We start from the raw sequence: 23,677 nt of genomic DNA, 5'->3' as shown, positions 1-23,677 counted from the left end.
AACAACTCAAAGTGAAGAAAAATCGTCGCGTTCACGCGGTAAAAAAGCGAAATTCCATGCGCGCACGTGTGAGTGAGAAAGAAAGGTAGAGTGTAAAAGAAGAAGAATGCGAGAGAGGGAGAGAGAGAGAGAGATAGAGAGGTAGAAAGAGATGGAATGAAAGAAGACACAATGAAAGGATGCGAGTGATGTGCGATTGGCGCTTACGGTGCGTACTACCAAGAGTAGGTACACGTAAAATGGAAGATAACGATGCGCGTTGTAACGTTGTAAAGTTGGTCTCACCATAAGTTATGTAGGTATATTATATATGTATGTCGATATCACCGAGGATATATCGATGAAAAAAGTTTTAAAAAAGAAAGTAAAACGCGTGAAAAAGACAACTGACGAAAGTGAGAAATGGAGACCGGGTCTCATTTTGCTCATCTACACACATAAATACATACACACCGATGCAATGGCATGCTCGCCTCGGTGTAGGTTTTGTTTGAAAGTACCTTGCGCGAATCGTCTCTGTAGTACAAAAGAATACTCGATGTACGAGATACATAAGATCGTTCCACTTGAACCATATATTTTTCAATCCCGGGTAAACCATGGCATCTTGCTCGAATAATTTATATATTCTATTTTATTTGTATTCTTTTTTTTTACCCCTATAGTTAACGAAAAAAGCATTCTCCTTCAAGTACCGTGGAAATTTGCAGAATTTACGTTAATATGGAAGAAAATATCTCACAAGGGTTTCATTTTTTTCATTCAACCGATCGAATATGCCTTGGTCGAAAATTTATTTGAATTTCATTTAAAAACAAACTTGCTCGTGTACTCGCCGTAGACATATATTACGTTTTAATTCCTATTTTATAGAAATTAACTTGAAAAGAGAAAACGTGAAAGTTTTAAAATGATAGGCAGAGATAAATAGATAGAGTGAGAGAGAGAGAGAGAGAGAGATATAGAGAGAGAGAGAGAGAGAGAGAGAGAGAGAGAGAGAGAGAGAGAGAGAGAGAGATGAAAAGATCATGAATAAAAGAGAAGAGAAAAAAATTAAAATGAATTCAGATTCCGTCGCATTATTGAATTTTTTCGTGATAGTTTGAAAGCTTTATTAAATACATCCATCGTCTCATCTAGCTTTCCACATAACATTCCATAAAAATAATAAAAGACATCATGTGTATACGGAAAAACACTTGACTACTTGCAGAAGGTAAAAAAAAAAATATTCGAATTATTATCGCGAGCAAAAATTGTTTAAATTGTTCGATGAACATTCGAACGATGCACGTCGTCGGCTCTACTGAAGTTCATTTTTTTGTAAATTCATTACTTTTCCAATCGATTCGATTGGAATGATCTTCGGACATTGGTGATTATAGTTTGGCCTAAAATATCGATAACCTCGTAATTAAAATATTTAATACAACGAATTTGTTTGAGTAACATTATCAACTTTTGTCTGTTTAAAAAAAATTATTCTCATTCTCATGCATATTTTTAACAGGATAGCGATTCATGTGTAAAATAAAAATGGTTGTGATGTGATTTCGTTGATTTAGGGCACGCTCAAGAATGAAATTCATACAATTTTTTTTTCCCAGATTAAATATCGCATAGTTCGAAGATCAGATTTATCGAAATTTCTAATAACTCACGAAGTTTCGCAAAAGTTTCTTCGAATTGGGCCTACGTTAAAATAAGAATCGAGATTCGAATAAAGCGGATAGTGTATTTGCCAGAGGTACTTTACGTCAATTATTTCGTGTAACGCTTCATTGTACGTGTGATCGATGATATTTCACCGTTTTGTCGTAAAGATAAATATGACTTATGATAGCATGAATGTCAATGTTTTCGAGTCTAGCACGGTACAAAAAAAGCTCACGTCATGGAATACCGCAAAACGTTGTATAGCGACAGTTATAACTTGCACAAGGTCACCCAAAACGTGTAATATATTTGGATGTATATTTAGCCGAAAAACACTTGTTTGTGTCGATAAAAATGCAAAGAGCATCTAATGTGTGCATGATAAAAAAAAAAAAATAATCATTCTCTCCGCTATACATAATTACGATTGTTTCGTTCTTAGAAACCAGCAAAAACTTCCTTTGCATCCGAATTTTACGACGAGATTAATGAAAAGCATCGATAAGATAAGGGATTTCGTGAATAAAAAACGAAATGTTAAGATAATTTATCGTTAGTTCCTAGATTAATAAGAGTCCTATTACTTCGATGAGAATTTGCGGGTTATCGAAAAAGGGGATAAAAAGATTCATTTGTGAAAAGAAGATAGATAGATTGGAGTATAGGGTGGGGTGGGAAGGGAGGGAGGGGGGGGAAGAAGGAGGATTTTAAGAACGATGCCTAGTCAAATCAAACGAATTTATATCCTATGAAACTGCGGGACAAAAGACTTGAAAAAAATAGTTTAAAATAACGAGGCTGCGCCTTGAAATGATGTACTTGATGCGGATTTCGATTGAGATGACGTTCGGTCGATTTATTCTGAAAGTAGATTCAGCGGAGAGAAGCGAAAAAATTATTGATTGTGCGTAATACAGGGAACGATATCGCTTGATGATTTCCAAAACGCACTGAAAAAAAAGCACACTCATGGTCTAGAAATAAATATTTAAAAAAGAAAAAAGAAAAAAGAAAAAAAAGCGGAGAACGGCATGAAGAAAAAACCACGTGGGTAGGCCCATATGTCGCACTTGTTTGAAAAAAAAAAATAAAGAAAAAAAAAGTAACTTATTACAAGAATGCACAAGTAGTAGTGTACACGCGCATGTACTGTTTGTTACCACAAATAAATATGCGAATTTAAAATCAAGTTTGATTTATGTGTACACGGTGAGAGCCGAGCTTCGTACGTTAAGAAACGTAAGTGCTCAAGTGAGAATGATTCGATGATAATCCTTTTTCGATAAAGAATGATCGAATTTCAATGCGTTGCACATCGCAAACAGGGATAATACGATGACAATTCCCCTGAGCACACGCGTTTTCTTACGGCGATATTGTTATTATATGAACGAACTCAAGACGGCATGATATACAAGGCTAAGAACAAGACCTAAAATGGGGATATAATATTTTATAACTCAACTTTTGTACAGAATAAATAAATACTTGTACTGTGGACCAATATTTCTTTCATTTCATTCTCATTTATAGCCATACACGGCGTTAGATTATTTCAACTTTACAGTCATCGTCATGGGTGATCATTTTGAAAAGGAAAAATTCTGAAGAAAATAACTTCGCGTAAGTAAATATTGATATTAAACCTATCCGTTCTAAACGACAGATATGTACGTCCTCGAAGAATTCAGCGCTCAAATATGAAAACTATTTTATATGTGTAGTCATTTTTTTTTATAAACCCTACATATTTTAAGTCGATTATTTAGTCTGGAAAATAAGAAGAAAACTATCTTACCGACGATTGGTATAGAATGACTAAGGGTGCAACCCCATACACAAGTCCTATTTTTTATCTACTCAGTTTCATTTGAATTACTACCGGGACCACCGGATACATCAAAGAATACTGTATCCCTTGATAGTATATGATAGTATACGATATATTGTAATAAAATTTTAAATAATTATATCTAATTTTTAATGTATAAACATGTGTGTGCCTTCAGAAATGCATTTATATATATATATATTTTAAAATGAAGCAATTTAAGACACTCAAATTTATAATTAAGAATCCAGAAGGTTTGTTTTTAAATCCCACGATGATCGCCTGTAACAAGAAGAAAACTATATTAATCATACAGTCAAGTGATACAATAGCCTGACATATAAATCGTCCAATTCGCAGATGCACTTTTCAATTGAATTCTATATTTATTTTGATCAAATCTCTATTTACCGTTGCAATGAAATTACATTTAAACACGTGATTTTACATTTACATAAAATATATATATATAAAAGGGAAAGTACAAATATTAAATTACTAAAAAAATAATATCTATTATTTATTATTATAAAATATTTTTAAATTGCAATATATAGAAAAGAAAAATTACAAATTTATTAAAATACGAGAGAGAAATTACTGTAATAATTACCGAACGTTATTTAAGCTTCTTCTATGAAAGTTCTTTTATTGAAAGTTGTTTATATGACTTTCCAAAAAAGGAAATTCCATGTATTACGAATATTATTCTCGTTATACACATGTGCAACGTTCCGAAAGTCATATATAAACTTCATTTAATAATAGTACTTTCATAGAAGACAACGTGCCAGTCTGAAGGTGAATTTCGAAGAGGACAGTACATAGATCATATTCTCCGAGCTTTTAAACAAAAATAGACACTTGCATCAATTAATTAACTTTTATTTTAATACACTAATACACTTTACTTATGTTACAGGAAAATTTCACTTTTGAATTCATCACTGCGCAAGAACGTTAAAATAATTTCATAAAAATGTAGACATTCGTCGTACAGACACACGAACATAAATTTTTTCGACATACACTGCATTTTATAAATGCAGGCTTCTCACACGTACATGGGTATTTCAAATCGTTAGATTTAACAACATACCTTTGAGATTTTCTCCTATTTGAACGCCTTAAATAACTACTTTTACACTATATGTATAAATGCACACACATATTTATACATTAAAAATTAAATATAATTATTTACAATTCTATTACAAAATATACTATCATATATATATACTATCAAAGAATACAGTATTCTTTGATAATATTTTACCGTCATCGCGTTAAGTACCTACTTTCGCCCACTGGTGATCCCGATAGTAACTAAGATGAATCTGGGTAGATAAGAAAGGGGACTTGTGAGCTTTTATGTACTTCTGTTTTTGTTTTGAATAAACTTTAAACAAAGAATACAAAAGTATTTCTGTATGACTTCTCTACTAATATGCCAATATTCATAGATAATATGATTTTATACCGACAATGAAGCTATATAGGCTCCATGATACCGACATTGTAAGCGCTGATCCTTTGTTGCGCTTTTGTTTCATATATTATTCCTTAACTTTATGTAAGTTGAAGTAGTACACGCTTTCATGTGAAAGATAGTAAAGATCCTTAAAATAATTTAATAATTAAATAAAAGGTAAGTATTATTTCTAAAAAATATAGTACATTCAATAAAATTGTAGATAAGAAAAATAATTAATGTTTTTTTTTCTTTTTTTCATATAATTTAACAAAGCTAATAAAAATTATTCTTAGATATAAATCATTGGGGAGCGGGTATGCACGTGCATATCATATTATTAAAATTATAATTATACAGTTTTTTGTTTATTATAATTCGAATAAACGGACACAATGGATAATAATATTTTAAAATATAATGAAAAAATCCGATTACCAGCTCCGTATAGCCAAAGATTACAATCACGTAATATTTCTGCGGTAGACGATCTAATAGATTTTGAACCAATACGTACAAGTACTACTAAAGGTATCAATTATGTAGGGAAGTACGTAGAGGAAGAACAAGAAGAACTTTTGAAGGTATTATATTAGTTTTATACTTGATTTTGCTTAATATTTAAGAAATGTATCAATTTATGATTATGTAATTTATTAAATAGTCTTCTACGAGTTACATATCCAATATGTTGGAGAACGAACTTAAGATAGATGATGTATCTGTCGGAACAAGTTCTATTCAACCAGAACTTTATAATGAAGAATTACATGTATATAATACATTTGACTTTTCTACCCATTTAAAAACAAATTTATCTATCACTGATATGAAAGACTATATAATCTCAATGATCGAAACCAATTCTGTAATTGTCATTGAGGGACCGACTGGTTGTGGTAAAACAACACAAGTACCACAGTATATACTTGATTCGTGTTACCAAAAAAAAACTCATTGTAACATCATAGGTGACTTATCTTTTTTTTTTTTATATTACCATGCTTATATAAAACTGTATAAAAGATAGTTCTTCTTTTTAATGAATTTTCATTCAAAATATGTTCATACTTTATTGAATTGAATTAAATTAATAAAATATTTCTTTGATAACTTTTAATAGTAACACAACCTAGACGCATTGCTGCTTCAAGTATTGCAAAAAGAGTTAGTCAAGAAAGAAAATGGCCTGTAGGAACCCTTGTTGGATATAAAATAGGAATGATGAACTGTACTTCTAAAGATACACGTTTAACGTATTGTACAACTGGGGTACTTTTACGGGTATTGATCTATAAAAAACACATGTTGGAATACACTCATATTATACTAGATGAAGTTCATGAACGTAATCAAGAATTGGATTTCCTATTACTTGTTATAAGAAAATTATTAAGGACCAATTCCCGTAACGTGAAAGTTATACTTATGTCTGCAACATTTAATGTTGAAAAATTTGCTAATTATTTTTCATCGCCTGTTGGAAATAAACTTGAGCCTGCGCCTGTCATTAGTATTGTTAAGCAAAATTTTTATAATACAAAGATTTATTATCTTTGTCATCTTGGAATGTTAGGAGAAGTAAGTAATAAATACAACCTTATATAATTCTTAAATATGAATACGTTTTTATATATAATAATTATAAATATTTATATAAAAACAATTTATTTTTTTTTATATATCTAATAGTTACCAGAAATATTACCACATGAACCAAAAGTCACAAGAAATTTACTGGAATTTTGTGTACGCATAATAATTGTTTTGGATGAGTTAGACATGAAAGTAGGTGATGCAGAAAATGACATTGGAATAGGATCTTGTAATAGACACGTCGTTCTTATATTTTTACCAGGAATTTATGAAATAGAAGAACTACATAATATGTTAATGTCTCCAAAATATAAAAGCGCTAAATGGGATATTGTCGTTTTACATTCCTCACTTACAAGCGAGGAACAATTCAAAATTTTCCAGCAACCTCCAGAAAACTATCGTCGTATTATTTTATCAACAAATATTGCTGAAAGTAGCATTACTGTACCTGATGTGAAATTTGGTATGACTATATCAGTATCTTCAATAAAATTTAATCAATACTTGAATTAAAATATATTCTTTTTTTTTGACAGTGATTGATTTTTGCTTAACAAAACAACTAGTGACTGATCCACAAACTAATTTTCAATCTTTGGAGCTTTCTTGGGCCAGTAAAGTGAATTGTAAACAACGCGCTGGTCGTACAGGTCGTGTAATGGATGGTAGAGTATACAGATTAGTACCAAAAAATTTTTATTATGTAAGTATTATTTTATATTCGTTTAAAAAAATAAAGAAAAAATCATGAATTAATTTATTTTTTGATATAATTCAAGTCAGTACTACCCGAAGAAGGAAATCCTGAAATGTTGAGAGCTCCTCTCGAAAATGTAATTCTTCAGGCCAAAATTTTAAATATGGGTGAACCTAAAGCTATTTTAGCTTTAAGTCTTGATCCACCCGATCTTAGCAACATAGAACGCACTATACTGATATTAAAAGAATCTGGCGCATTACTTAACAATAATAATAAAACACAAGTTCTTGATGGTGAATTAACAGATCTTGGCCGTATAATGGCTGCTCTGCCATTAAATATTAACGTTACTAAATTGATTGTATTAGGTCATCTCTTCAGTGTTTTAAGGGATACAATAATAATTGGTTGTAGTATGACCATAAAAGATATGTTTTGTAGCCCATTTAGAAAGAAGTTATTAGCTTATAATGTGAAACTTACTTGGGCTAATGATTCAGAAAGTGATTGTATATCATTTCTAAATGTTTACAAGGTATGGACAAGGGAAAAAGCAAACCGTCGTTTAAATAACCGTGATATAGAAAAAAGATGGGCAAAAAGACAATTTGTTCAAATAAAAGTATTGCGTGAAATTGAGGCTCTCGTACTTGAGGTGACCCAAACGTTGGAAACATTTAATATAGTTGAAAGTGTTGGAATTAATAAAGTCAAGTGGGATGATGAAATACGACCACTTATTCTTAAAATTGTTATTGCTGGTGCATTTTATCCTAATTATTGTATGAAACGCCAAAATACTGAAGAATTAAAAGAGGGACATAAAATTTTGAATGGACTAGACATAACTAAGACAGTATATTTACAAGGTTGGCCAATTAAACAACCAGGATTTTTGTACGCACGGAAAATTCAGAAACTTTTCCAACCTTGTCTCAATTCTTCCGTTGGAAAAGTAATCGTTTCGTTTAAGTCTACACGTTTATATGTTCAATTTAATAAAGATTATATAGATGAGGAAAGAAAAATTCCACTTTCAATGTACAGGGCCATTAAAATGAGACGATGTGACATTCCTATCAAAATATCTCTATTAAGTGAAAAAAAAGTTGTTGATTTTGCAAAGCAAATGAATTTTGAAGTACAGCCAACAGAATTTCTTAACAAGAATGTTTCTATAAAAGAAGATAAAAGACCTGCTTATGTTAAACCAAATCTTCCAGGTTTTGATATTTCATGCATTCCAATCAAGCTAGTAAACGTACGTATGTAAATTAATTTATTTATATTCATAAAAAGTCCAATATTTTTTATATGTATATATATTATATTTATATTTAATTTACAGATCATAAATCCTGGTCATTTTTGGGTAAACATAAATGATAAAGATACGCATGATGAGATAAAATACATAAGAGAAGTTCTAAATAGAAAAGAATATGCTTTGAGTAAATTCAATTCTCTTCCCGAGATTGACACTCTTGTGGCTGTTCCATTGAAATTAAAGGAACATCTCCAAGTAGAATATTACCGTGGTATTATTAAAAATTATGTTGAAATACATGATAAAACGTTTGCTTTATGCCAATTAATTGATATTGGTTATACCACAAAAATTCATATTAACGAAATACGAAAAATCACAAATGCTAAAAGTGTTATAAATATTCCTGCTTTAGCACTGGAATGTGTTTTAGCTAATATACAACCTTCTACAATACACGGTTACAAGATACAATGGTCTGAGGAAGCTGAATTAAAATTTCATGAGCTAATTGGAAATAATGAAAATATATTTGGTGAAATATATTCTGTTGTTAATAGTGTTATAGCTTTAACATTAATATCTGTAATTAAAGATAAAAAATTTAATATTAATGAAATATTAATAGATACCAAATTAGCAATTGTCAAAGAAGAAAGTTATTTATCACAACGTAACAATAATATAAGGAAAAACTACAAAAATATGAATACAACGGAAATTCTTTGTTATGAGAAGATGCAATACGACGATTGTTATGATTTATGTAATGATTATCCTGATCCTCCTGAAGATTCAGAATGTATTTCTACAGTACATTTACGTGGTCCTTTTTCTCCCCTCGAATGTAATTTACAACATCTTACCATTGCTGGCAGAGATAAGAAAATCTGCATTGAGAATAATTCAGTTAATTCAGTTATTCTTGATAATAATTGGGAAGAACAGCAAGAGAATCTCTTAGTAGCTGGATCTATAAACCAGAATGTAGCTAATAACAGTTTAATATTACATAATACCACTTTACTACCTGCCATTCCTGGCCTAATATCTTTACTGGTTTTAATTTTTACACCACGTATGGAATTACGACGTAATTCTCTTGGTTCACATTTTATCGGAGCATTGTGTGGATTAGGATATGATAGTTCTACCAAAGAAAGTATTTTTCCAGAACATGATATGGAAATCAATTTTGATGTTGAGATAACATTAGATGATTTACAAGATGTGAGAATATATATTTATTTGATTGATATATACAGGGTGTCGCATAAAAAATTTACCATTTTTTTATTTTTTTATTAGTGTTTTTTTTAATGTTTCAAAGTGTTTCAAGTTTTCAAAGTGTGGTAACATAACAACTTGGAATACTTAAAACAATCAAAGTGTGGTAACATTTTTTTGCGACACCCTGCAGATTTATTTAATATTACATCATGAAATGAAATTTGTGTTCAAATTTTATATTTACAGATAAATAGATTGCGATATTGGATGAATATTGGTATGCAAATTAGCGAAAACATTAAAGGGCACAATAATTTTATGGAAATGATCACTTGTCAAAATAAAATCGAAGCAATATTGTCCAAACTTATAAATAAAAATAGAAAAAAGCAAAATCCTGAAATGGTGGGGAATTTTTATAAATGGGCATTGTATGATGAATCATTGTTTTTAAAACCTTACGAAAACACCATGATTAAAAATAATATTTACAATTTACATTGGGCATTAGAATTAAAAGAAACAGATGATGAATTAGAAGAATTATCAAATCATCTTAAAGAATTACGCATTCTTGCTTCAGAGTAAGTTGATGAAAAAATATTGTTGTGCATCTTAATCTCATTTCATATTATTAGTCATTAATATCAAAATAATTTTTCCTCGTACAGAAATGATCGAAATACATTGAATACTGAGATTTGCTGCAAATTTTGTAAAGCAACTGTTTATGGTATTGCGAGACTTCGCGAACATCTGTATACATCGGAACACAAACAAAATGAGAAAAAGTGGCCTATTAAACTTTAAACATTAATTTTGATATAATTATTCTTTTTTTTATATATTTTGATGGCGATATACTTGCCAATGAAAAGAAAATATTTTTAGTTATGAATTAGCAAATATTATATAATTCACAAATGTACCTTGACATGGACATTGCTAACAGTATTATATAAAGTATCATTATCACTATTCAAAAGTTGACCTATTGTTATGATCTATACATATAACGTATATGTCATCATATACTTTAAGACAATATTAATGAATATTGTAGGAAATACACCAAAAATATTGTGTTAATTATTTTTTTTTATATTGTTTATAAAATATGCTTATAGATAATGAAAGATGAAATTTGCATTATATTCTATTGTATACTACTTTATATTCCTTTTTCGACTGACTTTAGCGTCGACCATAAGCGTCGAATTGAATTTTTAGTATTTATAAAAACGTAAATGTGTTGTCAAATTTAATCGATAATATTTAAAATCGAATAATATAACATTTCATATATTTTTAAGAAATAATAATAAGCTGATACATTAATTATAATAATAATAACAAATAAGATATACGAGGTGTCCCAAGTTACACTTTTCACAATTTTTCAAATACTTCAATAACCTTACAAAAAAGTATTTTAAACAAAAGTTGATTAGTTTTGGATTGACTATACATTGCAATAAAAAAAAAGTTAAAAATTTTAATTATCAATATTCTTGTCCAAACAATATATTAATATATAAGTTTCAAATTTGACAACAAGGTCAAAATAAATTGTTCATCAAATTTATTAACTGTCTTTAATTCCCTTTGAAACTTATATGTTAAAAAATTTTTTTTTTATTATTGTCAGTACTGAGATACTATTACGGAATATTTTCTATTTTACAAATGAATTCGTATATTGTTTTTCACAAATGTGTCCTGTAAATAAACTGTAAACTAAATAAAAATACTTACTTGTATTAATCAAATGATATATAAAAATTATAGATTTCGATGTTCATTCTATAACTCTCTTTGCAAATAACGTGCACCAGGTTGTGTATATAATAAACGACCAGGTATATTAGCTCCAGATGCATTAACATAAGTTCCAGGAGGTGGGGGAGGATATGGTCCAGGTGGTGGTTGAGGTGCTCGTACTGGATATCCAGAAGTAATACCACCTGTTTTGGTCCCCTTTAAAACATAATCGAATGTCTAATAAAAATAATGAGATATATTATGAAAAGTTGCTATATTAATAAAATAAATATTTTTATATTCAAATTTTATATAATGTATTCTTACTTGTGATGGTTGTTGAATTGGCATAGCGCCACCGTGTACAGTAACATGACTACCAGGGCGAAGATAAAATTTATCTTCTGCGTATGTACCTTTATGTTCTAGAGTATGCAAACTAGTTACATAAGCTACAAAAAAATATAATGGGTTTTTATTAATTTAAAAAATTATTACGTACTATTTAAATCAAAGATTTTTAAAGTAAATAATTTCGATATTCATAAAGATTATAAAATAGAATACAAAATACCTGTTTGATGTGTAGATAATGCTGCTCTATTTCCTGATAAATATACTGGTTTTGCAAGTTCGGATTCTCTAGACTGCTGTGAAGTTGGAGCAGAATAACTATAGACAGTTTGTCCGGTAGGTGCAGAATAGAAATTGGATGCAGAATATTGACTGTTTTCTAAAATAGTGAAATTATTACACATGATATATTTTGTAATTGTAAATGATAGTTCAAATAGACTCCAAAGTTACTCACTATTCCAAAGAACAGCCCTAGAATCGTTAGATCTTCTAGCAGCATCCTCAGATTCTATAATATTGGAATAAATCACTCACATGTGGCAGTTACAATTAAAAGGTATTAAACTAATTAAATACACTTACTAGACGGAGGTGGATTGTAGCTTGAAATAGCAGGTGGTGGTTTATATCCATATCCCGCATGGTACGGAGATGCAGTCGGAGGAGGTGATGGACTATGTGATCTTTTTAACGGACCCTTTTTAATAAAATAATAAACATAATTTAATATATGTCAATATAATATTTGTGATATTAAAAATACTAAACATACAGTTGGTAAAAGAGTATGCGTTGGTGCACCCACTGCTACTTTATTATACAAAGGACTGTTGCTACGTGGTAATGGTAGAAATAGTGGAGGCTGTACTACTTGTGAAACTGTACCATGATATCCTCCAACTGCCGTTAACACTTCGGAACAGTTTCTATGTGCATAATAATATAATTATGTGTAAATCTTGAAAGTTTTATAGAAAATATTAACTCATTTTAGAAATATTAGTTTAATATGAAAAAAGAAAGATGGATAGAGAAAATACCTCGTTTCCTTGATAAGTTGACGCCTTCTATTGTCATCTTCGTTAAGAACTTTTTTCAATTGCAAAAATAATTGATGCTTTTCATCTTTTAGTTGAGCTAATTCATTTTCAAGATTAGATATTTGTTCACGCGTTTCGCCTAAAGTCATAACATCTTGTTTTTGCTGACGTTCTCTCTCCTTTCTTTGACGTTCTTCTTCAGCATCAGCTTCTTGTTCTATACAAATAATAACGTGTATTTTCTCCTCAAAAATTGTAAATTACATATTCATTAACTAAATACAAGTATCGATAGAATTATACCTTGTTTTTTTCTTTGTCGTTCCCTTGTAATATGAGTTTTTAATGCTTGCCACATCTGTTCACTACGCTGAGGTGGTCCTACTATTACAGCAGGCATCTTTTCTCTATATTACTTTACTATTTCTCTTAACTATTATTAATTAGATTATATATATATTAACATTTTTTCAATTTTTACAAAATTGTATTAGATTAATATTTTTATAACATTTTGTACAAATTATGTTTAACCTTAAAACTACGCTATTAATTTTATTACATTATACTAATATTTAAATATATTAATTCACTGATTAAGAACGCAAAATTTATTATTTATTATTATTATTATTATTATTATTATTATTAATATTATTATTATTATATTTAAGATTAATTTTTAAAAAATCTATATTTCTTTAGCAAGATAAAAATTGTTTCTTTATGAAAAGATCAAAAAATATTTTATTATAATGTATTCCAGTTAATGTATACATATCTTTTTTTCTATTTTATTAAATTAAATAAAACAAGAGAGCACAACACTGTCCTGTATTCAATATGTTTGTTGGTAGCTAAATTACAAGTTTTATTTTTGGGATATTTTTCGTACGAAACTATACACAAGTATGAAAGGATGATATCTTTTGCCACTAGAAAGCGCAACGATTCGATGGGTCAGATTTTTTAAATATAGTAGTTGTACCACACACAACACACACACGTACTCAAATCTAAACTCCCGAACATCACCGCCGCTCTCGTGGATAATTATCGTACCCGATGTTTCCTCATTTTCAACAACACAAATTCAACGAGAACGCGTATTGCGTTCGTTCTCCTTGTATATAGACTTCGTGGTTTTTCGTTTTCGACCTATCACATATAGCTCACATAACAGATTTAGTGTCTTTTTACCACATTACTAGCAAGAAACTGTTCAGTAACGTAGCTATATACAGGCTCCATGTGCTCAGTCGTGTTGTGGCTACATGATGATAGTTACTGGGTATATATGGTGGCATTAGAGATACGCATGAGCACCGATTTGATTTTAAAAGTGATTTATGTGGAATAAATACAATCATTTATAATAATAATAGAAAAATATAACATTTATTTACAAACGCGTTATTATCTGTTTCACAGTTACATTTATTTATAATAATGGTAATTAAGAGAGAGAGAAGAGAGAGTATACATTAGGAAGTTATATTTATCATTAACATTGCCAATGAATATTTCCAAATGATATAATCATTAATGTTCTCTCATATTTTTACTCAGTCTCATTGAATTTAAGTGCATTGTTTATTGTTGTTAAACTTTGATATAAATTTAAAAAAAAATAATGACCGCTGTATCAGCGTCTTTTCATGAAGGAGATGATGAAGTGGAAGATGACAATGATGCAAATGATTATAATCCACAAGCAAAGTTAATTAAAACATTAGAAGTAAGTTCTTATTTTTTTTTAAACCGATAAGATAAGCATGATATATATAGAAATATATATTTTTTTTTTAATATTTTTGATATTAAAAGTATAGATGTATCATTTGTGTAGGTAAATACTTATTGTGTATCTTCTTTATCCAGAGAAATGGAATTACAGCAGGTGATATTAAAAAATTAGAAGAAGCTGGTTATCATACCGTAGAAGCAATAGCATACGCCCCAAAGAAACACCTTATTTGTATCAAAGGTATTAGCGAAGCTAAGGCAGACAAAATATTACAAGAAGCATCTAAATTAGTGGTAATGGGTTTTAAGAGTGCTACAGAGATACATCAAATGCGTGCAAATATTGTTTATGTTTCTACTGGTTCTACTGAGTTGGATCGATTATTAGGTGGAGGAATTGAAACGGGTTCTATCACAGAAATTTTTGGAGAATTTAGGACAGGAAAGTCTCAATTATGTCACACGTTAGCTGTAAATTGTCAATTACCTATAGACATGGGAGGAGCAGAAGGTAAATGCCTTTACATAGATACAGAAGGAACGTTTAGACCAGAAAGATTAATTGCTGTTGCCGAAAGATACAAAATCGCTGGCGATTCTGTTCTTGATAATGTCGCCTGTGCTAGAGCTTATAATACGGATCATCAAACTCAGTTAGTAATACAAGCCAGTGCTATGATGACAGAGTCCCGATATGCTATGTTAATTGTCGATAGTGCAACAGCTCTTTATCGTACTGATTATTCTGGTAGAGGAGAATTGTCAGCTAGGCAAAATCATTTAGCCAGATTTTTGAGGATGTTACTGCGAATAGCAGATGAACATGGCGTAGCTGTTGTTATAACTAATCAAGTAGTAGCTCAAGTCGATGGTGCAGCTTCTATGTTTGGTGGTGATCAAAAGAAACCAATTGGTGGTAATATCATAGCGCACGCAAGTACGACTAGATTGTATTTACGTAAAGGTAGAGGAGAAACGAGAATATGTAAGATTTATGATTCACCTTGTTTACCAGAAAGTGAAGCAATGTTTGCTATAAATGCAGATGGTATAGGAGATGTAAAAGAATAATACATTTTGCTTCAGTAGAGTATATTTTTGATAATGTAACAATAATAATAGTTTAAAAGTCTGTTAAACTCTGTATTTCTTAAAATAAATTATACATTGTTTTTTACATAAATACTACCATTCTTCTAATACAAATAAATAAGTATTTTAATTGTAATAAGCATTATGTATAGATAAGCAGTAAAATATGTTCATTTTCTATAGATTAAATATCTCGATTACCTCAAGAAAAAAACGCATATTTTTCTATACAAATTTGTAAGATTTATTGTAAAAAAGTTTCTATAATAAATGCAATTGTTTATTAATTAACTTTTTGAACAAAGATCTGTAATTGATGAAAATAAACGTATAAAATTGATTTCGATTAAGAGGTACACAGGCGAAAACAGGAAGCATTGGATAAATAATCCTACCAAAAATTGAAAGGTATTGTACTTTCGTAGTAAGAGAAATGAGGAATAAATAATTTCTCTATTTTTCATAAGAAAATATCTATTCATAACGAGTTAACTCGTTATCCTCGATAAATTAACATTTTCAAGTTTAAAATTAATTTCAATGTAGTTGTATAATACAAATACAAAAGGTACATATGAATGTTTGTTTTTCGGTCTTTAGATTTATTATTTTTTGATTATGGCAATATTTATTATTATCGCAAGATAGAATCAAGTTAAATATACTAACAAAAGATAAAATATAAAAACTAATCTCGAAAAACTCCTGTATAGAATGGAAATGTGCGCGCGCAGAAACGCAACAAAGAATCGTCACCACCATTTATAATTTATTAGTATCTTCAACCTCAATTCGATCTTATTGTGATAAAAGCATTTATTTAGTGACTTATAAAGTTTAATGAATAATTCAAATTATTATATTTGAAAAAATACAAATATCAAAACCTAAAAGACGTAACCAGTGAAATATCGAGTGAGATATGTTATTCACAAGATCAAATCCTATTTCGCTTACTTTATGTTAATAGTTTAACCTTCACCGGCTTAGTTTCGAAAAAATGTTCAAATTATTCTATTTAAATTCATTAATTCGTTTTAATTCATCGAAATTAAATCATGTTTCGCGAGTATTTTACTTGACAAATACTTTTAAAGTACAGACTATTCAATCGAAAAGAAGCCGGTAGGTTAAACCTTGGAAAAATGCGATGACACATTCTCGAATGTTAGGGTCTATTGATACTTGATTATTAATTATGTTTTTTATTTTTTTATTTCAGTAGATATTACTCTTACAACACGATGAGTGACGATATATCTTTATATACTTTACCAAATAATCAGCCTTTGGTTTTATTAGAATGTGACACGTCGTTTAAATTGTTAACGCTGAAAGAAAAAGTGTATGCACATTATTTGAGCAATGCAGCATGGCATGGTGGTCTTATTGTATATTTACAACTTTCGCAAGAATCTCCATTGATTTTTGCTCTCTTTCATAAAATTTTTCTTTCCGAATCTGCAGATAATTTAAAACAATCTGCAAAGGAGAAGGGCATTTCTGATGATGAATTTACTGTAAGTATACTTTTATATACCCTTTAATATTCTTATGTTTTATTTAGTTTATATTTTTGTATTTTCTTTTTTCAGGCTTTCTTGGTCTATGTGTGTGGAATTATAACAAATGGCGGTAATTACAAATCCTTCGGTGACAGTAAAATTATACCTAATTTATCTAAAGAAAAATTTGAAACAATCGTCAAAGCATCTACAGCATTTAAGGAAAATTCAAATGAAATACAATACCTCTGGGACAATATTCACAATTTGATATTTTCTTTAGAAAACAAGTTGAAATCATTAGGATTGGGTGACAAAGGTGTAACCACTTATTTCTCTGCTAACTGTACGCACGAAGATGCTCGATTAGTTAATAATTTTATGGAATCTAAAGGATTGGAGTTATATAATACAAGATGTTTTAAAACTTTAATACCATCCAAAGATTCTGAAAGTGATAAAAAAACAAGTCTATATGAGATAAGATTAGCTTCCATAGATACAGAAGACGATCCAGAAATAACTTTACCGCAGGAAACCTTTGAAGAAGCAGAATTCAAAATCACAAGAGGAGATTATGATATAATTTTAACAAAGGTTAATGACGATCTTCAACAAGCTAAAGAATATGCAGCAAATATGGACGAAAAACAAATGATTGATAAATTTATAAGTCATTTTAAAACAGGCTCATTAAAAGATCATAAAGATGGTTCTCGTTTCTGGATCGACGACAAAGGTCCAGTCATTGAAACTTATATTGGTTTTATAGAAACATATAGAGATCCAGCAGGACAAAGAGCTGAATTTGAAGGTTTTGTAGCTATAGTTAACAAAGAAATGTCTCAAAAGTTTGCTAAATTAGTGGATAAAGCACAAGAGCTTATTCCTAAACTTCCTTGGGGTAAAGATTTTGAGAAAGATTCATTTTTGAAACCTGATTTTACTTCGTTAGAAGTTTTAACATACTCGAGTTCAGGCATTCCTGCTGGAATAAATATTCCAAATTATGATGAGATTAGACAGTCTCAAGGATTTAAGAATGTTTCCTTAGGAAATGTTATACCTGCTAATATGAAGCAAGATGTAATACCATTTTTATCCAACGAAGATGTAGAATTATTGAACAAGTACAGAATTCCTAGTTTTGAATTACAAGTTGGATTACATGAACTTCTTGGTCATGGGACTGGTAAACTACTACGGTCATATGGACTTAATATGTACAATTTTGATGCGAATAAAGTAATAAATCCATTAACAGGATCTCTCGTAGATAAGTATTTCATGCTTGGAGAGACATATGCTTCTAAATTTGGTGCAATGGGATCGTCATATGAAGAATGTCGAGCAGAAGCAGTCGGTCTTTATTTGTGTTTAAATAGAGATGTTGTACGTATTTTTGAATATCCAGATGAAGAAATTGATGATATAATTTATGTCAACTGGTTGTCATTGCTATGGAATGGCTGTGCCAAAGCTTTAGAAATGTATGATCCTTCCACTAAAAAATGGCTACAAGCACACTCTCAAGCACGATATGTTTTACTTACAGTTTGTCTTGAAGCAAAAGATAGTTTTGTTACTGTTACTGAAACTGAGCCGGGAAAAAATTTAAGAATGACTTTAGATAGATCGAAAATTGGAACATCTGGAAAAGAAGTAATTGAAGAGTTTTTGAAGAAACTTCAAATTTATAAAAGTACAGCAGATGTAGACAATGCTAGAGAATTGTATGAAAAATATAGCGAAGTACCTGATTCTGGCCCATACCCATGGGCACGTTGGAGAGAGATAGTTTTACTCTATAAACAGCCTAGAAAAATGTTTGTTCAACCAAATACATTTATTCAAAGAGGTTTGTACATTTCTATATGTCACATTTATTTATTGGAAACTATTTAAAAAAAATTAATTCTTATGTTACTAATATGCGTGATAAACATATTTTAGAAAACGGCAATATTTCTAATGTGATTTTAAAAAATTATGAACCAACTTTCTCTGGATTGATTCAATCGTGGATAGAAAGATATCCTTCAGCAGACATTTCAGACTTACTTATTCAACTTTGGGAGAAAGATAAGAAATATTTCGTATTGGAAAACACAGATTAATGAAAAAATGTCATACTAAACTATAAGAATACATATATCATAATTGCTTTTTTACTATACATACAATTTTACTCAAGAATTATTAAATATAAGAAAATTTCATATGTTTTTTAAAGGACATATTTTGTAAGTTCTGATAAATATATGATTTCGTTACAAATATACATTCATGTAATTGTATGGCTTTAAGCACATAAGCATAATCATCATTTAGTCATACGGTCCTCGTATGCATTGGTATTTCACTAAGAATACTACCTTATTTATTTGAAAATTATTCTAGATATTTCCATACATTTTCCAGAGCTGGAATTCATCATTTAATAGTACTCCAAATCATATTTATGAAAATTACTAATTTAATGATAGTTTCACAATTCTAAGATAAAATAATGAGAGTTTAGGAAAATAAAATTTAAACCAATATAGTTCTATAGTGAAAAATTGCGCGCTCTATAGGACAAATAAGGAATTATTGTTAATTCAAAGTACTTTTTCCTCTCTTATAAAATGTTTTTTATGGAGGAAATGTATATGTATACTACGTGACATCGCGCACGCGGTAAAATGTACAATTTTATATATTGTTTTGTCGTATAGGAATATCAGTGTTTTTAGTTTTGGCGGGAACGATTAGACACTGCTAACAAAATGGATAAAATAGAAAATTTGCAAAAATATTTTCAAGAATTTGGATGTACTGTCGAAGACAATCGTGTTCTTGATAAGTGTAAGTAATTCTTATAATAAAAAATTTCAATATTATCTCTTTCATACTTTTTAAAAAATATTTTGAAAATTACATGTATTACGAATGCATTTGAAATAAAATTGAAAGTATAATTGCCATTTTCGACTATATACAATTAAATTATAACAATATTATCAATAAAATGATCAATTATGTCATACAATTTTGTTCATTATCTAACCTAACTTCTGAGATACTAACTTTCTATATGAATGATAAGCAATACATAGTATTTTTTGTGCTTATATCTTTATTTATCAAAATTTGCTCATTTATCCGTCAATATTTTAACGGGTAATATTGATATTATTTATTTTTATGTTTATATTATTATTTCTTATACATATTGTGCAACATGCATTCATTAAAATGTTTTTTAAAAGTCCAGACAATATCATATCTTTCTCTCTGGAAATTTTAGAGGCAACATATTTAATGGCATTCAAATCTAAGTTAAATTAATGTAATAATTTAGAGCGTTTCAATTTAATAAATACAATATTCTCATTTTTAGGTACACAATTGTGCGATTTGTATGATGTAGACGAAGAAAAATTTGTGGAGATGTGGTTAGGATACAGTACTTCTACATATAACGAAGTTGATATTTCTTTAAATCGACTTGTTAAAATGGAGCATGACTTATTAAAAAAACAAGATCAGAGTAATAGCATAAATAAAACAGGAGAGTTTTCAAATGCTAACAGTGTTATTGACTCTTCGTACAAACAAATGTATCCTTAAATTCACACTAAATTCTTTCTATTTCTGATTATTTTACAATAGTTTCATATTAACAATCCTTACAAAAGTAAAATAGTGAAACCGACAGCATTCTTGAGATGTATGGTTGCGAAGGAGTCACAGCATCCACAACAACTATGGTAAGTGTTTATAATATTAATATTTACTTTAATTTAGCTATTGAATAAAATATATAGAATAATAAGAAAGAGAGTATAGCACAAAATCATATTTTGCATATCAAACATATTTTCTGTGTAAAAGAATATACATTAATATTATATTTCATGTTACAATATATAAGCAGTTTAATCTTTTATATAAATTTATTATTACGCGAAAAAACGTTAACAATGAATTTATCTTTACTACTTTATTCTAAAATAATAAAAATCTAGACTTTTTACTTTACATTACGTATCTTTATAATCATATAATTTTTTAATATAATTTTTTACATTTTTACATTTATTTTGTTCTAATTTTACTATAAACTATAAAGCTTTTACAAATACGATAGAAGTTATATTTCTAATTCAACATCTAAATATTTCCATTTTCAAATTTTCTTTTTCGGTCAACTTCGTGATGTTGTGATGCCTCGAAAACTATACATTCTCTTTACTCCCCCTCTTTAACCTGCAATAGTCCCGCCCCCTCCGTAACGGCCTTCCGGCTCTGTTGCCGGATTTAGAAATTCGTAGATTTTTGAACATATTTGTATTATAGAAATTTAAGATATATTTCATTTATGATTTTCTTTTACGCACACACATAATATTACTTGTTTTTTTAGGTCAAATACAATATTGTCACAACTTTCTCTTATATATAAATATTTTTTAGCGCTCTGTACTGTAAATTCAAATTTAAAGAAGCAGAATGGCAACGTTGCAACGAATCTTTGCAAGTACACGTGAATCGTAAGGAAGATCTGAAAAACCGAATCGATGAACGTTGCCGTTGCTGTGTCTACATCTTTACTTTTATTGTTAATTTACATTGTTTTGATAAGTCAGATTTAACTTCAGAACTATTGTTTCTCACTTAGTTTAATGTACGTTTCCCAGTTTCAATAAGCGTCTTTTGCTAGCCAATCTATTCGTTATTAATATAGTTGTATATTTCTGATCGAAATGACTGGTCGTTATTAATTTTATTGGTCAAATACATATACAATTATGAATGCAATCTCAGAATCAGTATCGTGCTTATAATTGGTTCGACTATACCCATTTATTATCATCGTTTCTGATAAAATCATTACAACATAAATAATCAGTCTTATTCCACACGTTGTAGAAGGACGAATAAACTAAAAGGTTAAATTAAAATTAGTTCGAAAGATCTAATCGGTTTGATCGTTATCCATTTATAGATTTTTCTTAGTATTAGTTAATGAAATAAAAGAAAAAAGATTTCTTTTTTTTTTTTTAAGTTACGATGAATCTTCGCATCGAATCTGATACCTTGGCACAATAATGATTTACATCGCCGTGGCAACACTGTCTCACATTCTTTGTGGTCGGTCCGTAGTAGCAATGACGTAAGGACTCTACCTGTGGACCCAATTCTTTGCTGAAGGCCCTATTATGATTCCCCTCTCTTTTTCACGACCGTCCATGGTTCGTCATTCAAGCAAGAATGCCCTTTCGATTTTCGTTCGAACGTTTTCGAATGATTTTGAAAGAAACTTTTATACTTTACTGTCTGTATCGACATTTATGACATTTACGACATTTTAAACGAATGAACGTATTTTAAGTTTAAATTCATCTATTGGATATTTCTTTCTCTCTCTCTCTCAAATTTGTTTTCTAATCGTTTTCTTTTTGCGAAATCCATTTGATTTATGTAGCAATGTCTTGAAAAGTATTTTCAAAATCAGACAAAATGACTTCTATTTTAACCGAAAATAATAAAAACCGTTGGTAGAGAAATTGTTGAATGTTATTAGGCGAGTAAAATTATTCGATCGTTTAGTTACGGCCCTGGTCACTGTCACTGTCCCTGGCACTGGTTCCACGCTCGTCCATAAGGCTATTCTTCGACAGTCAAGTTGATGGTCGGTTCTCGTGTGATCGTTTAGCGAATAAGCTGTTTCTTTCGTACGTATGTAAATTCCTTCATTTAACATAGGTAATTTTCTAAATTTCTATTTCGTACGATCTCAACATATAAATTTTTTATCATAGTTGCAATCAATTTTCTAAGCCGTAAATTTTCTATTATTCACGATGTTAGAAACAATTTTTTCAGTTAGATCAACGTTCGTAGAAATGCATGGTCATTATTAAACGATACTAAATTAAAATTGAATCAGGAAAGTAGAGGAACTTCTAGAGTTCTTCAGATGTCCCTTTATCTTTTATTTTTCCGCTTTCGTAAGAGAAGAAAGATATCTCCATGGTGCAGGTGTTTTTTCGATCCGTAATGAAGCATTGCATGGTAAGGTGAGAGGAGACGAGATGAAACAAGACGAGACGAGGAGAGGCGAGGCGAGGCGAGGCGAGGCGAGGCGTTGTCGTTGTAGGATCTCACCGAGTACCGTAATTCCCGCCATAAAAATCGTCCAGGTAGATCGCCCCGCCATTATTCCTCTCCCCCGGTCCGCTCTCGCTCGAACGCTCTCCCACAAAGGACACTAGGCAAACGGAAGGGCAGGAAAGATGAAGAGAGGCCAGTTATGTTCTTCTCTAACGAATGAGAGAAGAAGAATAAGTAGAAGAAGAAGGGAGAGGAATATGTATATGTGTATGCGTGAGAAAGAGAGAGAGAGAGAGAGAGAGAGAGAGAGAGAGAGAGAGAGA

General features: G+C 29.8%; 5 protein-coding genes across 10 annotated transcripts in view; 4 read left to right on the top strand and 1 right to left on the bottom strand.

Annotated features, from left to right (window-relative positions):
- The first annotated feature begins 4,766 nt into the window (after window positions 1–4,766).
- Window positions 4,767–10,730, top strand: LOC106787661 (probable ATP-dependent RNA helicase spindle-E). 2 transcript variants are annotated; one of them, XM_014750229.1, is made up of 10 exons: window positions 4,767–5,135; window positions 5,255–5,542; window positions 5,623–5,929; window positions 6,082–6,539; window positions 6,651–7,020; window positions 7,094–7,260; window positions 7,337–8,518; window positions 8,606–9,754; window positions 10,001–10,338; window positions 10,426–10,730. In XM_014750229.1, exons 2-10 carry the CDS (start codon window positions 5,354–5,356, stop codon window positions 10,562–10,564), a joined length of 4,299 nt encoding a protein of 1,432 aa, XP_014605715.1. In that variant the 5' UTR covers window positions 4,767–5,135; window positions 5,255–5,353; the 3' UTR covers window positions 10,565–10,730. The 2 variants fall into 2 exon arrangements, with proteins under 2 accessions (XP_014605715.1, XP_014605704.1); XM_014750218.1 differs by having other exon boundaries at window positions 5,235–5,542.
- A 104-nt stretch (window positions 10,731–10,834) lies between these two features.
- LOC106787670 (G protein pathway suppressor 2) lies at window positions 10,835–13,508 on the bottom strand. Of its 2 annotated transcripts, none has more exons than XM_014750241.1 (8): window positions 13,216–13,508; window positions 12,913–13,129; window positions 12,645–12,798; window positions 12,455–12,569; window positions 12,327–12,380; window positions 12,090–12,248; window positions 11,843–11,967; window positions 10,835–11,752 (listed from the first exon to the last, which is right to left on the bottom strand). In XM_014750241.1, the coding sequence occupies exons 1-8, from the start codon at window positions 13,310–13,312 to the stop codon at window positions 11,558–11,560; spliced, it is 1,116 nt and encodes a 371-aa protein (XP_014605727.1). In that variant the 5' UTR covers window positions 13,313–13,508; the 3' UTR covers window positions 10,835–11,557. The 2 variants fall into 2 exon arrangements, with proteins under 2 accessions (XP_014605727.1, XP_014605733.1); XM_014750247.1 differs by having other exon boundaries at window positions 10,835–11,731.
- A 402-nt stretch (window positions 13,509–13,910) lies between these two features.
- Window positions 13,911–15,834, top strand: LOC106787594 (DNA repair protein RAD51 homolog A). The gene is made up of 2 exons (XM_014750109.1): window positions 13,911–14,650; window positions 14,794–15,834. Exons 1-2 carry the CDS (start codon window positions 14,546–14,548, stop codon window positions 15,727–15,729), a joined length of 1,041 nt encoding a protein of 346 aa, XP_014605595.1. The 5' UTR covers window positions 13,911–14,545; the 3' UTR covers window positions 15,730–15,834.
- A 667-nt stretch (window positions 15,835–16,501) lies between these two features.
- Window positions 16,502–19,534, top strand: LOC106787582 (dipeptidyl peptidase 3). 4 transcript variants are annotated; one of them, XM_014750068.1, is made up of 4 exons: window positions 16,502–16,665; window positions 16,976–17,270; window positions 17,346–19,113; window positions 19,209–19,534. In XM_014750068.1, the coding sequence occupies exons 2-4, from the start codon at window positions 16,995–16,997 to the stop codon at window positions 19,370–19,372; spliced, it is 2,208 nt and encodes a 735-aa protein (XP_014605554.1). In that variant the 5' UTR covers window positions 16,502–16,665; window positions 16,976–16,994; the 3' UTR covers window positions 19,373–19,534. The 4 variants fall into 4 exon arrangements, with proteins under 4 accessions (XP_014605554.1, XP_014605543.1, XP_014605532.1 ...); XM_014750057.1 differs by having other exon boundaries at window positions 16,973–17,270; XM_014750046.1 differs by lacking the exon at window positions 16,502–16,665 and adding an exon at window positions 16,697–16,875.
- Window positions 19,535–19,613: 79 nt separating this feature from the next.
- LOC106787589 (DNA polymerase alpha subunit B) overlaps window positions 19,614–23,677 on the top strand; it is an 11,419-nt gene continuing 7,355 nt past the window's right edge. The window contains exons 1-3 of the mRNA XM_014750084.1: window positions 19,614–20,102; window positions 20,638–20,857; window positions 20,944–21,007. Of these exons, the coding sequence (XP_014605570.1) occupies window positions 20,024–20,102; window positions 20,638–20,857; window positions 20,944–21,007 (363 nt within the window). The 5' untranslated portion in view covers window positions 19,614–20,023. The remainder of the gene's footprint in view (window positions 20,103–20,637; window positions 20,858–20,943; window positions 21,008–23,677) is intronic.

The sequence above is a fragment of the Polistes canadensis genome, unplaced genomic scaffold (assembly GCF_001313835.1).
Source record: "Polistes canadensis isolate GaletaPanama2010 unplaced genomic scaffold, ASM131383v1 scaffold_4, whole genome shotgun sequence".
Classification (NCBI taxonomy): Eukaryota; Metazoa; Arthropoda; class Insecta; order Hymenoptera; family Vespidae; genus Polistes; species Polistes canadensis.
This window is presented reverse-complemented; position numbering and strand designations above follow the sequence as displayed.

What these genes read in the sequence shown, in the direction of transcription:
- LOC106787661 (XM_014750229.1), top strand. Translation starts at nt 5,354, where the DNA reads ATGGATAATAATATTTTAAAATATAATGAAAAAATCCGATTACCAGCT. An exon ending in AACTCATTGTAACATCATAG is followed by an intron (nt 5,930 to 6,081) that starts GTGACTTATCTT and finishes AACTTTTAATAG; the next exon opens with TAACACAACCTAGACGCATT. An exon ending in TACCAAAAAATTTTTATTAT is followed by an intron (nt 7,261 to 7,336) that starts GTAAGTATTATT and finishes ATATAATTCAAG; the next exon opens with TCAGTACTACCCGAAGAAGG.
- LOC106787670 (XM_014750241.1), bottom strand. Translation starts at nt 13,312, where the DNA reads ATGCCTGCTGTAATAGTAGGACCACCTCAGCGTAGTGAACAGATGTGG. An exon ending in ACGACAAAGAAAAAAACAAG is followed by an intron (nt 13,130 to 13,215) that starts GTATAATTCTAT and finishes TTATTTGTATAG; the next exon opens with AACAAGAAGCTGATGCTGAA. An exon ending in CAACTTATCAAGGAAACGAG is followed by an intron (nt 12,799 to 12,912) that starts GTATTTTCTCTA and finishes TTATGCACATAG; the next exon opens with AAACTGTTCCGAAGTGTTAA.
- LOC106787594 (XM_014750109.1), top strand. Translation starts at nt 14,546, where the DNA reads ATGACCGCTGTATCAGCGTCTTTTCATGAAGGAGATGATGAAGTGGAA. An exon ending in AGTTAATTAAAACATTAGAA is followed by an intron (nt 14,651 to 14,793) that starts GTAAGTTCTTAT and finishes TTCTTTATCCAG; the next exon opens with AGAAATGGAATTACAGCAGG.
- LOC106787582 (XM_014750037.1), top strand. Translation starts at nt 16,751, where the DNA reads ATGTTCAAATTATTCTATTTAAATTCATTAATTCGTTTTAATTCATCG. An exon ending in ATTCAATCGAAAAGAAGCCG is followed by an intron (nt 16,876 to 16,972) that starts GTAGGTTAAACC and finishes TTTTTATTTCAG; the next exon opens with TAGATATTACTCTTACAACA. An exon ending in TTTCTGATGATGAATTTACT is followed by an intron (nt 17,271 to 17,345) that starts GTAAGTATACTT and finishes TTCTTTTTTCAG; the next exon opens with GCTTTCTTGGTCTATGTGTG.